This window comes from Gallinula chloropus (genome assembly GCF_964237585.1).
Source record: "Gallinula chloropus genome assembly, chromosome: 3".
Lineage (NCBI taxonomy): Eukaryota > Metazoa > Chordata > Aves > Gruiformes > Rallidae > Gallinula > Gallinula chloropus.
In genome coordinates, this window is record NC_140087.1 from 33,232,261 (window position 1) to 33,255,110 (window position 22,850).

The window sequence follows — 22,850 nt, forward strand, 5'->3', positions numbered from 1 at the left end:
AGAAGTGTAAACACTACCTTATGTTCTCAAGTAAGACGACACTAATCAGACTTAGATGCAGCCACTCAAGCAAGTGGAGTGATAACTCACAAGATACTCAGTTTCATACTAACAAGAATATGTAAACACCCACAAGAACCACCTATTCAGATAATACCAGACACCCCATATGGATTGTCACAAGGCAGCACCATAGCAGCAGCTTGATTTAAGGAACAGTCTTGCTGCTCATCCCATCACATTTACTGAACAGTGGTAGCATTAGCAGCACTGTGATTTACTCTCTGCTTTCAATGGGTCTAGGTCCAGTTTTGGTTTCCCCACATCATTCTCTTCATTCGGAAAGGTTTTGTAGTTGGCAAGGATGTTTTCCACCAAGAATCGAGCAGCTTCATCTATGTTGATGTTGTCCTAAAAAAAAAAAATCAAAAGCAAAATAGTCAGTGATGTTTGTTCGGTTTTTTATAAATAGTCACACATTCCAATTAGAAGCTGGCCAAATATAAACACTTCTGCAGTCTCATCGGCATGACACAAGCATCAGGTCACTGCTCATACAATTGCTTTTTGAAAAAATTACCTGAAGGGTTTAAAATAAAGTTTTTCACCCATATTACAAATAGGATACTTCAACTCTAATCTACTAGGCAGTCAGGGACAAATGTCACTTGCATTTAGAAGCCTTCCAAATGCTCGAGTGCATTTCTGCATCTGGAAATATAACAGACAATCAGTGTTCACAGCAGTGTTATGGGACCTTTTTCTGCCTCTGCTGCAGTTGGGATGCACTTAAACATAAAAAGACCTTTCCTATCAGCCTCAAATCCCCAGCTAAATTAGGGTGCTTTACCTGGCCACTCTGCATTTTCTTGTTCATGCTTTGAAAATCACTATCACATGCACTCTAAAGAAGGTGTGTGTGCAGGATAGTGATGCGTTTCATCAGGGTAAGTATCTCAGGGGCCAAGCTGGCCAGTGCCAAGGGGCCTTTAGCCACAGCTTTGACCTGTCTGGGCCTCCTGTTAGCACAGGGCTGCCATGTTTGGAATTTCTCATCTTTGGTTCCAAAGGAAACACCAGCCCACTATGCTTTTCTGTCTCCATAACTATAGATCTAAACTCTACATGAACAAGGTTAAAATATGAGAACACTTGACCCATCACTAGCAATACTTGACCCATCACTAGCACTCTTCAAGTTTGTGGTTGTCAGCAACAAAGTACTTTTGTCAGCTTTCAGATAGGCACTTTTCCCTGCCCAGAGTGGAAGAGGTTTCTCTTCCTTTTAGTGTAAAGATGTTAAAATATTTCTATGAATATGTCTGCTCCACAGTTCTTTAATATTCTTCTCCAACACTCTGGAAGTGGGATCTCTGTTTCTGATGACTAGATAAGATTCAAGTATCAGTTCCAGCAGAAAAACATAAGCAGATTATTGGGATATTTAAGTGGGCAGATCTTAGACATGAACTAATTTGGTATTCTTAGAAAACAAGAAAGCAGTCCTGAGGTTTTTATTAAGCTATTTTAGCTACACCTCTTCTGAGTCTTTAACAATTCATTTCATAACTGAACTAGGACTAACATTGTCTGGACTTGGACAGAGAGCCTTAGTTTACATTCCTGGGTCTTAAATGCCACCTAAAATGCAAACTGTCACTACATTTGCACATTAGGTTTTGTTCCAATATTACTTGCATTTATTTGTAAACCCATAGTGAAGTTTATACATAGCAGCATTACAGAGAAGACATAACCCAACACAGAATCTGGTATTCTTTGAGTATAAAATGTCTTAAAATGTGAGGTTTTCATAACAGATAGGTGGATTTGGGAACTATTTGTTCAAGTGAAAATAAATCATCTGCTACATCAATGAATTTGTCACACTGCATCCTTATCTTAAAGTCATCAGGAAGAGTCTTTTCTTATATTTTTTACAGATTTTTTTTTTAAAGAAGAGTTGTGTAAGCATCACTTTTTGCTGGTTCATCAGCAACAGCTAAAGGAAGTTGGCAAGCCAAGGGGGACCTTGAGGTTTAGCTTACCATGTAAAGGAGTTACCAGTCATACCAGCAACTTGGTCTGTCAGACACACTGTCTTCATATAGAGGAACCTTCCCTTTTAAGGATCAATTGATTTTTTTTAGAGAAGCTGTTTGGTTTCTCTTCCAGCTATACTACCACAAGCTTATCTGTGCATTGACCAAGTCTGCAGACTAAAAGTCCACAATACATCCAGTTACTCAGTCACGTTTGACTAAAGCAGCTGCCTATCTTAAGTTATTGTACAGAACAACTTGGTTTTCTCCAGTTCAGTTTTGACACTGATAAAATAGAAAAGTACTTTAGTGAAATTATCACCTGGGTAAGTAGTAACTAGTCAGCAAGTGTCTTGTTCACTTCTAGAGTCTTACCACTTCCTACATGTAAGAGTGAAGACAGAAGATGCAAATAGAAAACCTGCACCTAAAGATTACTTTTATCTTTTGGGCAATTTGATTAGCATTTAGTAGCATTAACATCTAAAGAATTACTCTGGTCCTGATGCATACAAAACAACAAAACTTACCAAACTCAGTTAATCAATGTTTCCAGAATGTTTTACGGTTCTCTGAATTTAACATACAGTTCTAATTTAAACCAAGTATGCTGCAATTCTTCCTCAGGAGTGTGCTAGCCTGCACACCCCTTACAGTTTTTGCTGAACACTGGAGATTTGACTGTCACCTCCTACACTTGATAATTTTATTCCCACATGATTATGTTCATACGTTCTTATGCCAATACTTAGAGTTAAAACATGTTTCTTTATGTTCACCTTAGCAGATGTTTCAAACCATCCAACAAAGCCACCTTCTCTGCAGAACTGGTCCATTTGGGAGGGATTCTGGCTGCCATCCTTCTTCTGGTCACACTTGTTTGCAAGAAGAACAGCAGGGATGGGGCTGCCATTGGGAAGTAATACTTTACTGTCCAAATCATGCTTCCATTTTGAAACAGCTTCAAAAGTGGAGCCTCTTGTGACATCGAAGACCACAAAAGCACCAACTGCCTCTTTGTAGTAGACTCTGGTCATATTTCCAAAGCGCTCCTGGCCTGAAAGAGAAATATACATATATTTTGTCATTGTCTTAAGTATGAACTGTACTTAACATAAGTGGACTTTTGTATCAGGTTAGTTTATACTAAATTTGGCATTCAAGTCTAGTCACACACACACACGATGCTGTCTCTTCTGTATAAGGTCATTGTAACACTATTATATATATAACAGATGACAAATCAGGTGCTAAAGGCAGTTTGCAATCCCAAACACCCCACTCAAGTTTTTTGAACTTAACTATTGAATAATGATCTTTGGGAAGGAATACCTAAAAGCACTACTTCCACAGCTACACATACATCATTCTTACACCAATAAAGTTTCTGCAAGAATTGGATATAAAACTAGTTCCTTCAGCTAGAGACTTAAGCAAAGTAGAAGCTTTTTCTGAAGGGTGAGCAACAAGGGCCTCTACAAGCTCCAAGGCTAACAGCCTTCAAAAGGCATCTTTTGAAGTGTGCTGGTTTTGGCTGGGATAGAGTTAACTTTTTTTCATATTAGCTAGCACGAGGCTGTGTTTGCTATTTTGGATGAAAGCAACATTAGTAACACAGGGATGTTTTCATTATCACTGAGCAGTGCTTACACAAAGCCAAGGCCTCTGCTTCTCACCTCTCCAATGGGGAGGCTGGAGGTGCACAAGAGATTGGGAGGAGACTCAGCTGGGGCAATGAACCCAACTAATCAGTGATATTCCATACCATATGGCATCATGCTCAGCATATAAAGCTGAGGGAGAGAGGAAGGAAGGAGATGTTCACAGTAATGGCATTTGTCTTCCCAAGTAAGATTACACATGATGGACCCCTGCTTTTCAGGGGATGGCTGAACACCTGCCTGCCCATGGGCAGTGAGGAATGAATCCCTGTTTTTGCTTTGTTTGGGCATGTGGTTTTTGCTTCGCCTATTTAACTGTCTTCATCTCGACCCACAGGTTTTCTCACTTTGACTCTTCCAATTCTCTCCCCCATCTTGCCATGGGGGGAATAAGTGAGTGGCTGCATTGTGTTTATCTGCCTTGTGAGGTTAAACCACAACAAAAAGTCACATATAATACAGGTTTTTCCTTAGGTACCAGCTCAAAGGGAGCTAGCTTAACAGTTCTGTTATATTTGACTTCCATCTTTTAAATCTAAGCTCTTCTCTGGAGTAATTTCCAACTATAGGAGTTGTTTAACAATCCCAGGAATCAAAACAAGATTATCTAAACAGTTAAACAGTGCAAAAAGTCTAGAAGAAAACCAATATACATGTAACAGCAATGCTGCAAGTGCAGCAAACGAAGACACTTTTCTTAAGGACAACTGTTGTAGTCAGTATACCTGACATGGAATTAGACTGCCCATTATTCTTCTGTTTGGAAGGACAGACCATCTTGTTACATTTCATACATGACTGCAGAGAGTCAAATGCTTGCATGTTCCTTGGAACTTTCAGGCCAGTATGAAATAGCTTTTCACTTTGTTTGGAAGTCTTCCTTGGGAAAAGTAGTCCACATACTTTATAATATAGTTTTACAGTATATCATCACTTGAGCTTTTAGCATTTAGTGTGTATGCTGTTTTCGAATGCATAGAGGAAGTATGAATTTTCATTGGAAACATAGCTGTCCTCTGTTTATAAACTTCAAAATCCTCCTTGATTAGCAAGGACAAACAGTTACAAAATCAGGTATTATCTTCTCAGAAAGAGACAGAAATTCATCAGGTGAAGGAACTTGACACGGGATCCTGTTCAACAGCATGCTTTTCTAGCTCAGTTGCCTCATTTTAATGTCAGTACTTCAACATTAACTTATTCCCTACAGACATTTTCAGAGAAGGCTGGCTAAGCAGCTGTTAGAATTGCCTGAAAGCAGCAGCAGTGAATCACAGAATGGTTTGGGTTGGAAGAGACCTTCAAGATCATCCTGTTCCAGAGAACTATGAAGCTCTAAGATGACTTTATTTCTGGCTGTTCAACTTTAAAGTATGAAGCTACATAAAATGCATAACTAGCCAGCACATTCTGAGGGGAAATTACACAGGAATTTCTTCACTACCAGCTCATTATCTGTGCTAGAACAAAGGATATGCAAGAAGAAAGTTCTTCCCTCAATATTCAACGCTGAGATTTTGAAGCAGCATTTATGACATGGACTAAAAGGCCAACAAGACAGACACTAAGCCAGCATCTCAGTGATTATGTCATTGGAAGAGACACATTGCTGCTACAAGTCTCAAACAGCACACACAGAATTCATATGCCAGTAACTCACATTGTATCCCCCAGCCTTTCCTGGTTGGATTCTTACATCTAAAAATTGTTTTGGGATAGCCTTACTGCAAATTGGTGTACCATGTGCCCACTGATTTCATGAATCAAATACCATTATGAAAGAGTTTGGCCAGAAGGTTTTTACTACTTTGATTGTATCACACCTAAAGAAGCTTTAGCTTTGGATTTAGGGGATTAAAAAACACAACAAACAGAGCTGCACTGGGCCAAATTTAGTTATTTTAAGCTAGTCACTGCATACAGCACCACAAAAGCTACAAGGAGCTCCTCCTCAGCTGTCCCTTTTTTGCAATCAGTCTCACCATCAACTCCTGTGACACAGGACTGTGCCAAGGCAGAGCCTTGTGTCCAATTCAGGCAGTAAGTATAACCCTTCTCACCATTGGACTGACACAAAACAGCAGAATTTCAAGGTGTTCTGTACAAACCTCAGTCTTCTACAGACAGTTTTCTTTAGTTTGGTGCCAAAACATCTAGAAGTGAATACCACTTGCTGTTATGTATGGGAGATCCCATATGAAGTTGAAGCAGTGAGGGGACAGTCTCAATCATCCCTATTCAGTTGTTAGAGGTGTAGGGATTTCAGTCTTTTTTTAATTGAGGTTGCAAGTTTTAAAAAAAAACATAACAGACATTTACATAAGAAAATTAAAGTTGCACTGATTAGTTGCAGAAAGAGTTGCTAGACTGTTACCAGCAAGGAGCAGAGATAACAGTTACCACAAAGGCAACCATTGCTGGAACATGCACAACAGTGCATTTAAAGTCCACTAGTACAACACACATACAGGTTCCAAAGAAAAAAAAAACAGCAAAGTTAAAGTTACATAGCCAAGTTTGAAGAATCATAAACACCAAATGTTTTTTCTTAATAAAAAAGGGGGCAGGGAGGAAAGGACAGGAGGACACACAAGCCTTGACCAGAAAGTCTGATCATTCAGGTAAGTGTGTTAGTTCCATTTCCAAGACAATTCCCATAATCACTCTTCCCCATTTGCCTGTCCCAGGGCCTTTACATACAGTGAGCTAAAGAACAGCCTTCATTTGCAATCAAGCAAGACTGCCTGGAAGTTGACACTGGTGACTTCTTGTGCCCCCAAATCCACCGAGCCAACGCGAAGCTTTAACACAATGCAGCCTCTTGCCACATACGCTATACTAGAGAGGTGACAACAGTCTTGTAGCAGACCAACTGAATTCTCTCTTGGGGTCCAGGAGAGGATATGGCCAGGAGAAGGGCCACTGCAAGTGGGGTTCTGCTAACCAGCTCAAGAATATTGTAGCTTTGTACAGTAGCTTTTCTCATTGTGTGAGAAGACAGCTGTTCTGACAAGAACAAAAGCCTGCACTGTACTGTACTTGGTCCTCTATAGCAGTCATTTAGAAAGCATGGGCTTACACTGCCAAGAGCAATCATTTATTTATGACTAGCTTTACTGATAGAATTCAACATTTTTGCTTTTATAGTAGGAGTTTTAGATTCCAACACACATTAGTGCATACTCTTCTGCAGTTTAGAATTTGGGGTTAAGTAGACAAGTGATGTGCATATTGGTATAAAACCCTCTATTTTTACTTATTAGTGTTAACCTTTACATGTGGAAGATTTGATACCCCTTACTCCTAAAAGCACACAGCAGCTCAACAGCACTGTATTGCTACAGATAAATGCCTTTTAATAGGTCAAATACACTCCAGTATGAGTGCTGCCCTTTTCTAAAGAAGCCCAAAACTCCAAAGCAACTTGTTAGAGCTGCTTTCACCTCTAAAATTCAAATCTGCTAGCAACAGATCTGACCTGCATACTAGCTTATGACTGTTCCTCCATCCCATCTGGAGGTCCAACAAGGATGAGTATATTCTTTTTATTCCCTGGAAAACAGAAGCAAGAACATGTGGCCTAACATGCAAGAGTTTTGTTGTGGGAAAAGGTATATGACATGAGGCAGGAAGGTAATTCAGTATAAACTGAATAGACTTTACATTCCTGTTATTCCTTACAATCTACGTGGTTTAAGCTGAACTTGTAGGGGATGCAGAGCACTCTAGACAGCTTTTGAAAATTTAACAGGACTTGCAGGCAAAGGTTTTGCAAAAGATTTCATACAGAAAAAGGAAACTGTAGAAACATACCACTCCTCCAAAGTTCGGAGTGTGAACATCATTCTCTATTTAGAATATTAGAACTACATTGTCTTTTTTTGCCATGTTCAGTTCATCCAGGGATTTGTCATTCCTTCTATGTCCAGCAGAATTTTTGCTGCAGTCATTTCACCATGTGTGAGAACAGTGGTGAGCTGTACCAAAAGTAGATCATACCCTCAGAGGAGAAAGTGCCTAGAAGTGATCAGATGAAACTAGACTTAAAATCTCCAGTGCATATAGTCATGGAAGGAAGGCGAAAGGGAAAATCACTTTCTTACTACAGCAGGAAAATGAAGAGGTATTGGAGGATGAATCATTCTAGTATTTCTAGTGCCTTGACAAACCTGATGGTACCACAACGTTATCTTCTCTCTGTGCTTTTGGTGTTCAGGTGTAAAGACCTAAGTTATAGTGCCCTCACAGGGATCAGAGTTTCTCTTTGGGGGTATACAAGTGGCTGCACATAACTCAAAGTTGCACATTCTCTAACCACAAAGTTTTCACATCTAAGTGACTCAGCACATATTGTCAAGCTTTCCAGTAACTGCAACAACATTAAGTAAAGTCCTTGCATAATGTAACGCACTAGGAACTAATACAGTTCCCTGTAGCAAGGCCACAGGAATTTAAAAAATTTTGTCAGAACTTGGGAGCTATTATTACTTCCCAGTTTACAATGTAACAGGAAAAAGCCCTAAGTAAAAAACATGAAAAAAATTACAGCCAGATCTGACAAGAGAAGCTTTATCTTTCTGCTTTACTTCCCTGTGAAAAGATAAGTTAGCACCATAAGATTCAGACACTGCCAACCTTGCCTTGAAGTACATTTTCTACAGCAGTGTCTACAGTAATCTCTCCCAGTGTAAGGAATAAACAGTCCTATTTATCACAGCAGCATGACTTATTGTGGCAGGTTTTGCTTTTAGTTAGTAGGCATTACCCTATACTCCTACAACTATTTTTGCTCTTAACTCCTCCTACACAGTAAGAATTGAGGCTAGAAAAATCAAGTTAAATATACATATGACCGCTGGATATGCACAATACTGAGTTGGTCACGGTTCCATTTCCCAGCCTACTTAACATATCTGCAAGTCTTGATATGTAGTTTATATGAGCTAGCAGAAACCTACAGAGTAAAGCGAAGAACCTTCCCCAACTATGCTTTTTTTACTGCAATGGAAAGTTCTGGTTTATGTCTGTCAATACTAACATTATAACATGAGTTCCCCTAGCCTGTAAAAATCTAAGCTTAGTCTATTCTGAAGTCACATGCACAACTCAAACTATAGTGGTATTAGTTACATTTAAACCCCTGGGGTCTCTGTCCACTTGTCCATAAGTAGTCCTAAAAAGTCTCACTTTTCAGACAAGACTAGCACTTCTGACATCACTCAAAACCAGTATCATTAATGAGCAAGAGAAAGATGACCAAGAGTTCAAAGAACCTGGCAACCAGCAGAATGATCGGTAAATCACTGGCAAATAGTTTCTTTTGTCAAAGTAGTGTTAGTTCAAGTCGTCTTTGACAGGCTAATCAGCTTACCAGGTGTCCAGCCCTCAAGATCTGGTTTTACAAAGTTTGGCAGTTCTACATCAAATAATCTTAAACTGGGCATGAATAGTTAGACTAAAGTCATCCCAAAGTGAATGTTCAACAAGCAGAAGAGTTTTGTTCTAGAAGTTGTTTGACACTAGACAGCCTTTGCAATGAAGTTTTTTCATTTGGGCCCAATAATACAAAGTCTGATAAATAGCACAAAGCCCTCAGTTTATTAAGCCAAACAGCTTTTGCTGCCATTGTCCTTCAGAATGCTGGAACTCAGTATTCAGTTAGTCTAAAAGTCAGTTTAAGACCAACAGAAAGAAGGAATACACCATAGAAGTCTAATCTATAAAAACAAGCCAAAAAACTTCCACAATACTCCAGTGTGAAGAAAAAAGAGACCTAGCAAATAAAATGAAGATAATTCAGAATGCACAGAGTTAGCATCCTGCTAGCGTTTCAGTTATTCTGCTTTCATTATCAACAGGTAGTGTACACCGCAGTGAACTCTGGCATGATATGATGCTTAAGCTATACTGAGTGGTTTTAATAAATCAACTTTAGTCTAGGAATACTTCAACATCCTCCTTCCATCAAGAGCATTCTCAAATAAACTATTTACCATGACCACTAACAGCCAGTATTAGTTGCACCAAAATTCAAGAAAGGTCATTAGTGACTGCCAGACTAATTTGACTGTCAATGTCATGGCTTTCAGGTCCTTGGTATCAACTACTCTGACCTTATTAGCCATACAGTGTGGAAGCACAGTGCTACTATTTAGACTTTAGTGCCAATCTCCACAAATTAGTTGTTTCAGACAGTTTCCTGGAGCATGAGACATTTGCTCTTTAATTCACAGAATCACAAAATTGTAGGGGTTGGAAAGAATCATCAGGTACAACCCCCTTGCCAAAGCAGGTTCCTTAGGACAGATCACACAGGTAGTCATCCAGATGGGTCTTGAATATCTCCAGAGAATGTGACACCACAACTCTCTGGGCAGCCTGTCCCAGTGCTCTCAAAGTTCACATCAGTGTGGCAGATGCAAACTGAAACACCATGGCTAGTCACGCAGCCCAGTCCTCACTGAGACACAATCATAGTCCTTTTTCAAAACTCACCTAGTCCTTTAGGAGCTACAGACAAGAACAGACTACACTTTGGATGCCTGTAGGTCCTACACCTGGATGCTTGGCACAATACAGCAAATATCCAGAATTGCCCTGAGGATGCAGCTCACAGTTCTCCAGACATCTAATGTCTAGTACTATCTGGGTCAGATGTGACCTGACCAAGGTGTCTTTTTAGACAGATATTGACATGCTACTGGCAAGCTACCACTGCTGACAGTGTTCCCCCCTCTCTCCAAACCAGCACAGCTTGTCCCAGAACTGTCTTATCCAATTAGATTGAATCTGTTATTCAGCAAGAAGTAGGTTAACTAAACCACTATCAATATTACAGGACAAGCTCAAGTGCCTCTACCTGTTTGTTTTCATGTGGGTAGCAACCACAGATTGAGAGTAGACAAACTCTGAGGTGGTCAGTGCTAGATGCCTCTCCACTCTTCATTCTTACACATTTAAGCTATTAATGCTGAGTTGCAGTGTTTAAACTACAGAATCATTGAACTTCACTAGCAGCAATAGCAGATAATGGAAATACACAAGAGTTAAAAAGGCAGATCTAGCCTGACTTGGCTGGATGGACAGGCCCAAAGGGTGGAAGTGAATGGAACCAAATCCACAAGTGGCATACCCCAAGGCTCAGTCCTGAGTCCAGTCTTGTTCAACATCTTTATCAATGACCTCGATGAAGGGATTGAATGCTCCCTCAGTAAGTTTGCAGATGACACTAAGCTGGGAGGAAGTGTTGATCTGCCTGAGGGTAGGGAGGCTCTTCAGAGGGGTCTGGACAGGCTGGACCGATTGGCTGAGACCAATAGGATGAAGTTTAACAAGGCCAAGTGCAGAGTGCTGCACATGGGACAGAACAACCCCATGCAGCGCTCCAGGCTTGGGGGAGACTGGCTAGAGAGCTGTCAGGAAGAGAAGGACCTGGGGGTGTTGGTTGACTGCAGGCTGAATATGAGCCAAGAGGGTGCCTGGGCAGCCAAGAAGGCCAATGGCATCCTGGCTTGTATCAAAAACAGTGTGGCCAGTAGGTCTAGGGAGGTAATTGTGCCCCTGTACTCAGCCTTGGTGAGGCCACACCTTGAGTACTGTGTCCAGTTCTGGGCTCCCCACCATAAAAAGGACATTGAGGTCCTTGAGCAAGTGCAGAGAAGGGCAACCAGGCTGGTGAAGGGGCTGGAGGGCAAATCATATGAGGAATGGCTGAGGGAGCTGGGGATGTTTAGCCTGGAGAAGAGGAGGCTGAGGGAAGACCTTATCACCACCTACAACTACCTGAAGGGAAGTTGTAGAGAGGTGGGCAGTGGTCTCTTCAGCCAGGTGACAGAAGATAGAACAAGGGGAAATGGCATGAAGCTGTGCCAGGGCAGGTTTAGATTGGATATTAGAAAAACATTTTTTACTGAAAGAGTTGTCAGGGCCTGGAACAGGCTGCCCAGGGAGGGGGTTGAGTCACCTTCCCTGAATGTGTTCAAAAAAAAAAAAAAAGGTTGATGAGGTACTTAGGGATATTGTTTAGCATAGGATGGGATTGGCTGTACTCAATGATCTTCAGAGATCTCTTCCAACCTTGTGATTCTGTGACTTTTGCTCTCCATTATTATGGAAGTAATATTTGATATGGTTCTGGTGACAAACATCAAGAGGTTAAAGAAACCCAAGTAGTACAGAAATATTGTATCTTCCTGTATTAAACAGTACCAGAAACAGTTTCACTGACTTCAGATCTTACAGTTTCTAACAGACAAAAGCAGCCTCAGAAGATTTTAAGTGAATCGCTAGTCCTTTCTTACCAAGGGTTGTGTGGAAAAGGTAACTGACAACTGGACACACCTCTTCAACAATTGTCTCAAATTGTTCAGAAGAAAAAAAGGAAAAAAGTAATCAGACAGTTAACTCCTGTTCAGCTGACTCCCACTTTACCAAGAGACGGACTTTTGGTACTCTGGTTATATTCACATTAGACAGTGTCAGGGTACAGCTGAAGCCGTTCTGCTGAGGGATACTGATGGAGACCTGATATCCACAGTATATACACAGTGTGTACAAGAGACTTACTCTGCAGGCATTGAAAAGTCACTGAAGAATATCAGTTCAGGTGCAGCAGTATTTTGATTGTTTACATCATACCACAAAGCTTTCACATGTTCTTAGAAGCCACTGTTTCATTCTGAAGTAGTAGGAAGCTGTTCGCTCTAGAGCTTAAAATCAGACATGTATGTCAGTCATGATTGTATATGAAAGTTTTGCTGTTTATCAAAGATGCAAGCAAAACAGGCATATTAACAAGAGAGGAAGTCCCTGACTAAGCACTGGATTTCCATCCCCCGCCAAAGTAGACTTCAAACAAGCTGTATGATTCCTAACCAACGATCAAATACAACATGTACGGAAAAAACTCCCCACATTAGTATCCAGAAAAAGTTGATAAAGTCCAATTAGTGCCAGCAACAGTCTGAGTTGGCATTTCCTACCTTACTTTAACTAGGCTTAAGTCATCTGCCAGAGTTAAGCTGTTACCATGCCTCATACCCATTAATCAGTCTCCTTTGGTGCACTGTCACACAGTCAGAGCTGTACTGTATATTTAACAGGGAAGCTGCACAGCACCATAGCATTTCACAGCACACAGGAGAACAGTTCTGAAGTCAGTTTGTCTCAACTTTATCACGAGACTGAAAAAATGTTAATCTCCAGAGTGGTCAACGTGTCATGGCACATTGTGTGCAATTGGAATTTTGTATAAAATAGCTGCCACTTTGCTCTACCCAGCACTCTGGTATGGGAGCATTTAAAGAAGTTCCCATAAACTGTTTGCAGTGACACTCAGAGGCTGCATTTTAATCTATTATTTGCAAAGCTGCTAAAATCCATAGAGTAAGGAATATCAGGTTTTATATGCTGCTAATCTAGAAGCCACTGTTACTGAAAGTTTGATGTGCTTTCTGTAGCTACAGTTAAGATATCTATTGCTAAACAATCTCTATAAACCCCTGAAATCCCATCATTTTTCAAAGCACAATCTTACCACCCCATCTACCTTTGTTCTGCATCTACAAAGCCAGAAGAGAACTTGAATGTCTAACCTTCTACCACAGGTAGTTTGAGAAACTTGAAGTGCTTTGTAGTTGCTGCTTGCATGCTAGCTTTAAAAAACTTGCTAAAATTTCACAAGAGTTATTCCTACACTTTCTTACAAAAATATAAATTCCCTTACTGCAAATCACTTCCTCCTGACATGGCATATCACACTTCACAACTTCTGAAATGGAGTATTTGCAGGGAACAATTTACAGCAGACTGCAAAAGCAAGGCAGCAGCTAGGACTGGAGTTCAAGGAAGGTATTTCCAACAGCTGTGAGACTGAATCCCAGTGGCCTTGCTCACTAATGAAGGGAAGAAGCTTATTTTGTACAGCACATTGGAGCCTTTTTTTTTTCTGGAACCAGGCAGCTAACATTACTTTTTTTCCCTCCTCACAAGACAGGTAATCAGTGTAGAACAACCGCTTTACAGTGCTTGCCAACTCAAATTGTACTTGTGTACATGCATTCCACTGACATCCTGTCCTGGCGAGCATATAGAGAACACCAAACCGGTAGGAGATGGAGTGGAGACATAAATAAGGTGAAGACAATAAGACTCTGAAGCTGCAATGCTGACGCAAGGGGAGTTGCTAAAAGTCAATTTACATTCATGTAAGTTCCATACATTAAAATAAAATTGTGTATTTCATGTTACCTCCAAAAGGTAGTACACTTGACTTGTTAAACCAGCTTAGTTTCCAACTACTTGAGTCAGTATTATATGAAGGGGAAGAATTTAGTCAATACTTTCCTCAAAATATAAGTTGATGATTTCTTGTTTCGTTTACAATCTGACCCAAAAATTAGTTATGTTGTGCAGTAAATACTATTTTTCCTCATCTCTGCTGTATTGCATGTAAGACATAAGGCATCATTTCCCTTTAAGCTAGCTTACCCCCATCCATTTGACAGATATCATCCATCCTTTATTCTCTGATTGTCTGCTAGATAAGTAATACTGCTATCTTGTAGAAAGCATAACTCTTCTGAGCAACTACTAGGTATGATATGAATCTTATCTATTTGAAAATAGGGCTGAAGCTCCATCTATTCCATAGTGATCAGCACTAAGTGCATTTCCATTATTTACAGAAATTAAGACTGCCTGCAAGGTCAATACAGCAAACTTTCTTTTAAGCATGTACTAGATCAGGTGGTCTTCCAAGATCAGAATTTAAACCTCATTTCTTGTAGGACACCTAGAAAAGTCTGAGAAATTCTAAGCTTATTTCCAAGACACTTTAACACTCAGTTAATTTCTACCATTTAACTGAAAACTAAGTCAACACTCCTGTCTTGCATAATCAAAATCACCATACTGAACTGCCTTACAACACTAGCTTCAAGACAATTATATTTTCCATACGCTTATGGAACTCCATCAGCACACAGTCTCTAAGAAGTATAGCTCAAGATCACATACACAGGACTTTGTGTTGATATATAATATAGTGCCAGCACACACACCAATATGAATGATTCCATATGCCACTGGTAAGAGGAAGAAACTGCTTTACCAGGAAAACTAATAACTGTACCTTGCTTGTACAGCATTTCATAAACAAAATAAACAGAAGAATTTTTTTCTAAAAAGCATGCTGACATCCAGAGTCTGTATACAGAGGTATCTGAAGCCTGGAGAGACACCAAGAAACAAGCTTAACATGTTAAGTGCTTATTTGGATGCTTTGCTGTACAGCAAGTCATTCTCAACTGAGAGCTCTAGTTCAGCCGTTCCAGAGGAGTCACAAGAAAGGACACCCACACAAGACTTCCCACAGAGAAGTAGTTTCTAGAAGGAAACCTACAATACACCTTCAGTTATGCTTCTTGCCTCTACTGCTTCTAAGGCAGTGTGCTAAACCTTTCAATGTGAGCAGGCCTTCTACTTTCCCCTCTTCAACCTTTTTCTGCTGGACTCGCATGTTTTCAGCCAATAGCATCCTTAAGTAATTTTTCCTCATACAAGATTTATGCTTAGATGTGTTCAAGCAGGCAGCATTTGGAAATCAGTCACAGGTCTCAAATTTTTTTCATCAGTCTGGATTTAATCACATAAGATTCTCCAACCCTGAATCAGGTGTTTTCTGGCCTCTCTCTGCTATTACCAGAATGACAGTGCTCCCACCTCCATACAAAAGCAGCTGCTGCTGGAACCTCCATCACCATATAAACTAGAAAATAACCTCAGATCATTAAACAATTTCCAAAATACGAGCTCCAAGTTCCACATCCATTTCTGATGCAGTTATTTATCTGTACATTTTTAACTCTTCCTCATACTCATTAGGTATCTTTATAACAGTGAGAAAAAACCCACATTGTTGGGGACAGGCTATGCCTAGATTCTCTCACCTCTACTCCACACTCACTTTGTGTAGACCGTATTTAGAATACCAAAGTGCAATTGTTCCTCTTCCAGTTGGCCAATTTCGTATCCACTCTCTTCTAGTTAAAGCAGTATTTTAGTTTTAATAAACACATTTACAAAGAAATTCTAATGAAGTCCTGGAAGAAGGGTGCTATTATGCTGAAGGCAATGAAGAAAAGCTCAGCCAAAGCTTTAGAAACAAAAAAATTGCCTACAAGTTACCATTAGTGACATTCTTCAGGAGAAGCCAAGCTCAAGTGGTCATCTGTAACTTTTACCACCCCTGCCCTCCAGAGAGTTGCATGTTGCTGCAGGCTGACATTAGTAACAGTGACAGCCAGTGTGATCATCAAGCAGCAGCTAACACTACTTGGCTGCTGAGCAGATGATCTTAGAGCAGATCAAAGGTTTTTATGATATGGAAAGTCCTAAAAGCATTCTTTCAGAGATCTGACTTTCATCAATACACTATATTCACTTCCTACACTACAGTGTGGTCATTGCAGCACACTCACTAGAACAGCATGCTTGTCAAGTGAGAATCTCTAGTGTATCGAAACAGACTTTAAAGCACTTACCTATCATTAAGATTCCTTTGTTTTGTATCTCTTTACCACAATGACTCATTCCTATCACCTATTATTTTGCCAGTTATTTATGTCCTTTGATCAAAGGGATTAATCTGGTTCTAACACTTTCAGAATTTATCCAGGAAGAGAGATTTATCATAACTCCACATGTCAAGATAAAAAACAAGAGTAATGCCTCAAGGCAACTAATGTTTAGAAGTTTTGCTCCTGTAAGAACATGCACGTAATCTATTTGGCTTCTTCCAGAATAATTCACACTGTAACCAAGACAGTTTGGCAGTGACTGCTCAGTCTTGCTTCTCAACTTTTTCATCTCCATTATTCCAGAACCTACAACCTGTGTCTAAAAACTGAAATGCTTGAGTATTTCTGGAATACAAGTCTAGGCACAACAGTACCCTTCTTTTCCCTTCAATATTTCACACATGCACCCCTCCCTACTGATTCTGCTGCAGGAATTTTTATTACTTTGTACCTTACAACAACAAGGTTATACTAGGAAGCATAGGCAGCATAATGCTGTCAGGCTCTTTTTGACAGAATTACCTAATCTCTAAAAACCCTCAACTAGCACAAGAAGTTAAAGTCACTCAGAAACCCAGTACAACGCAGATCTGAGCACAACATTCATCAGTTTGGCTACAATCACATCAGAAGCCTGCACAGTACCTGCTTTATAATATTTAGCTGATGACTAAACTACATGGTTAGTTCTTATCATTGATATAGGAACAGAACCTTAGATTGCAGCACCCAGCTCTTTGAGGACAGCTTTTTATGGTGAACTGTTAAGTACAACCTTTGATCTAGTGAAAAATAACATGCCTTACTACGCTTAAGGGTTAGACATTAATTCAGAAGCCTTTTTAAATGCATCAAAATCAAGTCTGAATGCCAACACCACATTGCTTGCAGGGAAGTCACATGTAGCATTACTTACCATGAGATTTAGATCCGTTCTAGAGATCTAAGGCTGTTTGTCTACACACACCAGCAGACAAAATTATCTACATGAGCTGTTGAAAGCCAAAAGACAGCGAGGCTGACATGTTAAAAAGGAATGACTATCACATGCTCAGATACTTTGTTACACACTTCAATAAAGTGCTTTAGGGAGTATTCGCTATGACTATATATAAGCCATCTTCCACCTGGTTCTCTAATAATTTCTGTATAAAGCTGTTAACATCCTCAGGTACTTAGTGTTCACAACTATAGACAGCTGCAGAACACATTCCCAAGTCCAGGATGCTAGCAATTTTAAGACCATGAAACAACACTTACGGATACTAAAATCCTCTTCATTGTAATGATTAAAGTTTAACCAAGATGTCAAGTTCTCCAGCAGTCTGAACAGTTACAGTCACACTGCCTAAGCATAGCCCAATCAAAACAATCACAAAGGCTAAGATTACTTCTCTTCTTGGCCTTGGTTTTCAATTGAGGAAGGAGCCCCAGCACCTTGGAAACAGAATAGCCTAGCTAGCAGATTTGACATAATAGATTGAAGTGCAAATTGAAAAAGAAAACCAACATAGTCATATTTTCCTTTGTCATTTTTGCTAGGAACAGGCTAGTCGGGAGTTTCATACATAAGTACATCACACTAAAATAGGAAAAGTTTTTCAGTGACAGGAAAAATTTTAATTCTTCAATCTATCAGCAGTATTACCACAAGCATCCAAGGATTTGTCAGCAGCTCTTAACTCTGTCTTCATCTAGCAGCCTCCAAAATACACTAAGTGCAACAACCAAGAGTGAAAAATACCATCCGCTAGATCTTTAACTTAATACCTGTATGTATTAATAGGACTTCCCATAATCTAAATAGGTTCTACCTCAACTTTGCCACAAGCTTCAGCTGAATTTCTGCCTAGCCTATTGAAACAGATTGCTTTGGCAAATCACACAGCCTGCCCCAGCCTCAGAAATCAAGGGCTGAGGAGAAGTTAAACACAAGCGTGGCAGCCCGCCAAGCCCCAGGATCCTGATAGTATCCTCTCTTTTGTCTTTGGAACCCCAGACTTGCTAAAATACATCCAGAGCACTGTAGCAGCTTGCACCAATACTGCTAATTGATTTACAGAAGGTTAAAACTGATCTTTAAAAGGAACACATCATTAGAGAAAGCTTGCCAATATTTTACTTTCTCTCCAAAACAGCAATTGGAAAATATTTTAGTTTGCCCTACAGGCCAGCAGCACAGAGATCTATGGCGTGTTTCAGCATATGGCAGCAAGAAGCAGGCTTTTTAGATAGAGGAATAATATTTGAAATATTTTAAGATAATCTTTAGAGCAGACAGGCCAGTAGCTGTTGTACAGCTGGTCTGTCACAGGGTTACAGCAGCCACATGTTACTCTTCCTCTTTCCTGAGCTTCCACTTCATAAAGCTAAAATCCACAGAAATGGTAACTACCAGTTGTTAACTTAGTGTCTTCCCATAGCACAAGTTTAAACACCAGAGTTTGAAGTAAAGGCTACTTTTCCATATCCAAGAAGATATTCTGAATGTAGTGGAAAACGATCAAGAGAGCTGCAGGTTAACACCTGGGCTGCACACAAAACTAGAAAGAAAATACCAACTGGAGATGATCAAGGAGTCAAGGGGACAGACTTCTTACAAGGCCACAACAGAACATTGCTTCTTCTCTAGCCTTTAACACTGCAGCATAACAAAGTTAACCATGTTAGGTATGCGCTGGAGTCTAAAACAGAGGTATTATAGAACATTTCTGAATTATATGTAGAAGAAGAATGATGTGTAGTTTGAACAAGTGACCAGGGCTTTCTACTTCTGGGTGCTCAAAGTAGCTTTTTGTTACACAAACCCATGATCTGAACACATAAGTAAGCATAATAGAAGTCCTATTCCCTCACTCCATGCTGCAGGGACACAAGATACTTTTCAATTATATAGGTGACTCCCAAGACAAAGTTTGGGCACGTTGCCTTAGTACAGGGCAATTTTAGCTGAGTTCCCTTCAACCAGTAAGACATGTTTACTGAACAAAACCTAGCTGGAAAAAATATTTATTTCCTCTAGAAGTGCTACAGAGTCAGGAATGAATTTAAGCAGTAATCATAAACAAGGCCAGAAGAGCCTGGGCAGGGAGTCAGGAGGAGCAGTACGAGCAGGAACCTTCCTAGAGCCCTGGAACCAGCAAACAGGGCAAAGAAGCTTTTTGAAGACCACTGTAAAACCCTGGGCCATGCCAAGAGCCCCACAACATCAGCTAAGAGGAACACACAAGTCAGAAACGTCACTTCTTCATCAAGAACTCCCTCTAACTATGCCCCAAACGCAGACAAGCATGGTTGCAAGTAATAGGGGGAAGGAAAAAGCCAAGACGACAGGCTTCACTGTCAAAATACACTTTCCTGCACAGAGGCCGGGTGCCGGGAGCCCCGACAGCTGGGTTTACCGGCCTCTGCCCTCTCGAAGCTCGCCCTGCTGAGCGACTCCCGCCCCGGCCCTTACCTGCAATATCCCAGAGCTGCAGCCGCACCAGGGTCTTGCTGTCCCAGTTGATGACTTTGAGCGCGAAATCCACCCCGATAGTGGCCCGGTAGTGCTGGGAGAAGAGCTGGTGCACGTACCGCTTGATAATGCTGGTTTTACCCACGCCCAGCTCTCCGATCACCAGCACCTTAAAGAGATGCTCCCGACACTCCGGCACGCCGGAGCCCAGTCCTTCCCCGCCGGCCATCCTCGGCCCTCCCGCGGAGCACAGCGCAGCGGGGCCCGGCGGGGACGCGGGGCTCTCCCACCTCTAAACTTTCCCAGCCGGCAACTTTCCTCCAACTTTCCCCGGCTGACTCCGCCGCTGGGCCGGCCCACACCGCGGGGGAGGCGAGCGGGGGAAGACGGAGGGAGGGAAGGAAAGGAGGCAGGGAAAAAAGGGAGGGAGGGAACACAAACCCGCAACCACCTGACTGCAGTCACAGGACGCGGAAACTCCGCGCCCTTATAAAAGCCCGGGGGGGGGGGCGGTGAAGAAGGGGCAGGGGGAGGGACCAGGCCCGCCCCGCCGCTCCGCGATACCGGGAGTGGGTGGGGATGGCGGGATGGGGTCTCTGAGTATCCCCCGCAGCTACCTCGGCTCCTCTCCCGGCTGGGATGGGCTGCCCGTGGGGCAGGAGGCCGACACCCCGCCTCGTTCTCCCCGGCCGCTCCCCGGGGCCCCAGCCGTGCCCTGGGGAGCGGCCGGGAAGAGTGGATCACCCTTCCTGTAGATGACACTCGAGTTTTCACCCCTTTGCTCTGCAAAGCACGTTAGGGCAAACAGGTTCGTGGGACGAGGAGAGCTTTATCGGGGTGTCTGCTGGTGGCAGTGCCCGGTAACCCACGCTCACACCCACGGTCGTCCCTCTACTGCTTGGCCTGCCTCCTCCTTGCAGTAAGGCCTGGGGCGGCACAGCGGGGAAACATGGTGCGGAGCTCACCCTGTGCAAACAGGCCAAGGGTGGAGGTAAGAGCAGTGACGTGGAGAAGGCCATCACACATAAAAGGCTCAGGTAACAGCGGGTGAAATCGCTTCTTCATCTGCCAGATACCCGTCAAAGGCCTACGACAAACTTTGTTTCTCTTCTGCTCCTAACTTAGCCCAGTAAAACATGGGGGTGTTTTCAGTAATAATCAGACAAAGGAGTAAATAAACATGCACATTGATAGAACCCAACATAAAACAAGTTTCCTGTCCTTATGATCACGTGTGCAGACTGTGCCAGGAAAAAAAAATAAAACCCCAAAACATCTTTGCTAATATGTTCTCCAAATGAAACACCCAGCTCCAGGCAGAGAGAGAATGGAGCTGTGCAACTCAGCAGTAGAGGCTTATTCCTGTAGCATTTAGATGCCATGTACTCACCTTAACACAGTTTTTTTGTGCCAGAGAGTGGCAAGGTCTGGTCTGAAAGGGAAATGTTAAGTCACTTTCTAGGCACAGCGCATGCACACAAGCTAGGAGCCCGAGTCAAGATCAGATTAGGAGTGACAGGGTGGCTGTAACAAGAAACAAAGCAGTTAAAGTATCTGGTAACTGATCTAGCAAACAAAATGTTGGCCCTGATTTTATTACAGTTTATTGTATATATTGATTCATTTCTTGTGTTTTTAATTAGTGGCCTGAGTAAAACAATCCAGACTTTCTCAGTTGGCTTGAAGCATGCCTACTTCCACGTCAAACAAAGTTGATGTATGTAATGTAGATAGGAGTGGGTGAAGAGAATGGCTGTTTGGCAAAATGAAGCAAAAAAAGAGGCTAGATTTCTTTGAGAAAAATTGTATTTAGCATTTTGGAGTTAAATTTATTAACTTAAGCTGTCATGCTATATTAATTTTCACACAATTGCTCTATTTAGTATTTACTTTTCAGCAAAAGTAATAACATCAGAATATAAACTAAGATAAGACCATTACTCAAAAATTAGAATTTACTTGGTATTTTGATGGAGGGGGTTGACATGGGGTAGCACAGCTTCTCTGGCACAATATGAGATAGACCAGAAACTTTGTCATTAGTTGTGAGTCCAAAGATGAATATGAGACACTTTATTTCAGGTACACGTACTTTAACCACTGTTGGTTCTGGTAAACCTCTTGGGCTGTATTGAGACTGATATAACTGGGCAGCCTGGTCTAGTGGAGGGTGTCCCTGCCCATGAGGATGGGGAGTGGGACTAGATGGTCTTTAAGCTCCCTTCCAACCCAAACCAGTCTATGATCCTATGGAAGTCTGTCTGCATGCACAGTTAGGGTCCATTCAGCTGTGGGAATAGCCTGGAGTGCACTGAAGATCTCACACACACCCCCTCCAGGTGCCGAAATTTCCTCTTTCTTTCACATGGGACAGAAGTGGATTGTCACATGCGCAAGTAAAGATGTGTCTGCAGAAGCCTAGTTCCTCAGGCTTTGATGTAGTCCTTGTGTCCTCATTCAATAGCTGTCAGATGGTGACTATAGCGCTTTCCTACTGTACTGGCGGGTTATGTCAATTGATTACCAGGCACATTCTGGCATTATGTGGCAGAGGGTGGAATACTTGTTCTAACTGCAGGCTTCTCATAATGCTAGATAAATTGTTTTTCTTTGCATAGTTGGAGTAGAAAATTTAATCATTTCCTACCATTTGTTAGGCCTGCCTACTACCTTCTTTGTCTTACATGGCATAGAAATCCATTACTCCTATTACTTTCTTCATACCTCCTCCTCATTTTGTAAGGGAACATAGATCATGTAGGACAACTAAGTGAGCAACTGTACTATTGTTAGTAAACTGAATATGAGTATTTCAGTATACTTGAAAATTGGTAGCAACAGTACAAAAGAAGCTTGTAGGGTAATTTTTTTCCTCACGTACTGATTTTGAGCAATTAGAACTAACACTGAAAACAAAGAAGTGTATCAAAGTCATGATCTGTTCACAGAAGAGTCGGTAACAGAAACAAGGGCAAAATGTGACTAATAATTTTCCACAATTAATAGTTTGATCAGTTCTAATTACATTACAGCATGCCAAACGTATAGCAGTGGATCTTGCTTGAACTAATAATTTGCCTTAATTTCATTATTATTCATTTCATTCAAGTTG

The 22,850-nt window shown here is 41.3% G+C and overlaps 1 protein-coding gene across 1 annotated transcript; it reads right to left on the minus strand.

The window, feature by feature from the left end:
• Positions 1-261: 261 nt before the first annotated feature.
• On the minus strand, positions 262-19,976 carry RAB32 (RAB32, member RAS oncogene family; the record flags this gene model as incomplete). Its single annotated transcript, XM_084261023.1, has 3 exons — positions 19,739-19,976; positions 2,822-3,099; positions 262-411 (listed from the first exon to the last, which is right to left on the minus strand). The coding sequence occupies exons 1-3, from the start codon at positions 19,965-19,967 to the stop codon at positions 262-264; spliced, it is 657 nt and encodes a 218-aa protein (XP_084117149.1). The 5' UTR covers positions 19,968-19,976.
• Positions 19,977-22,850: the final 2,874 nt, after the last annotated feature.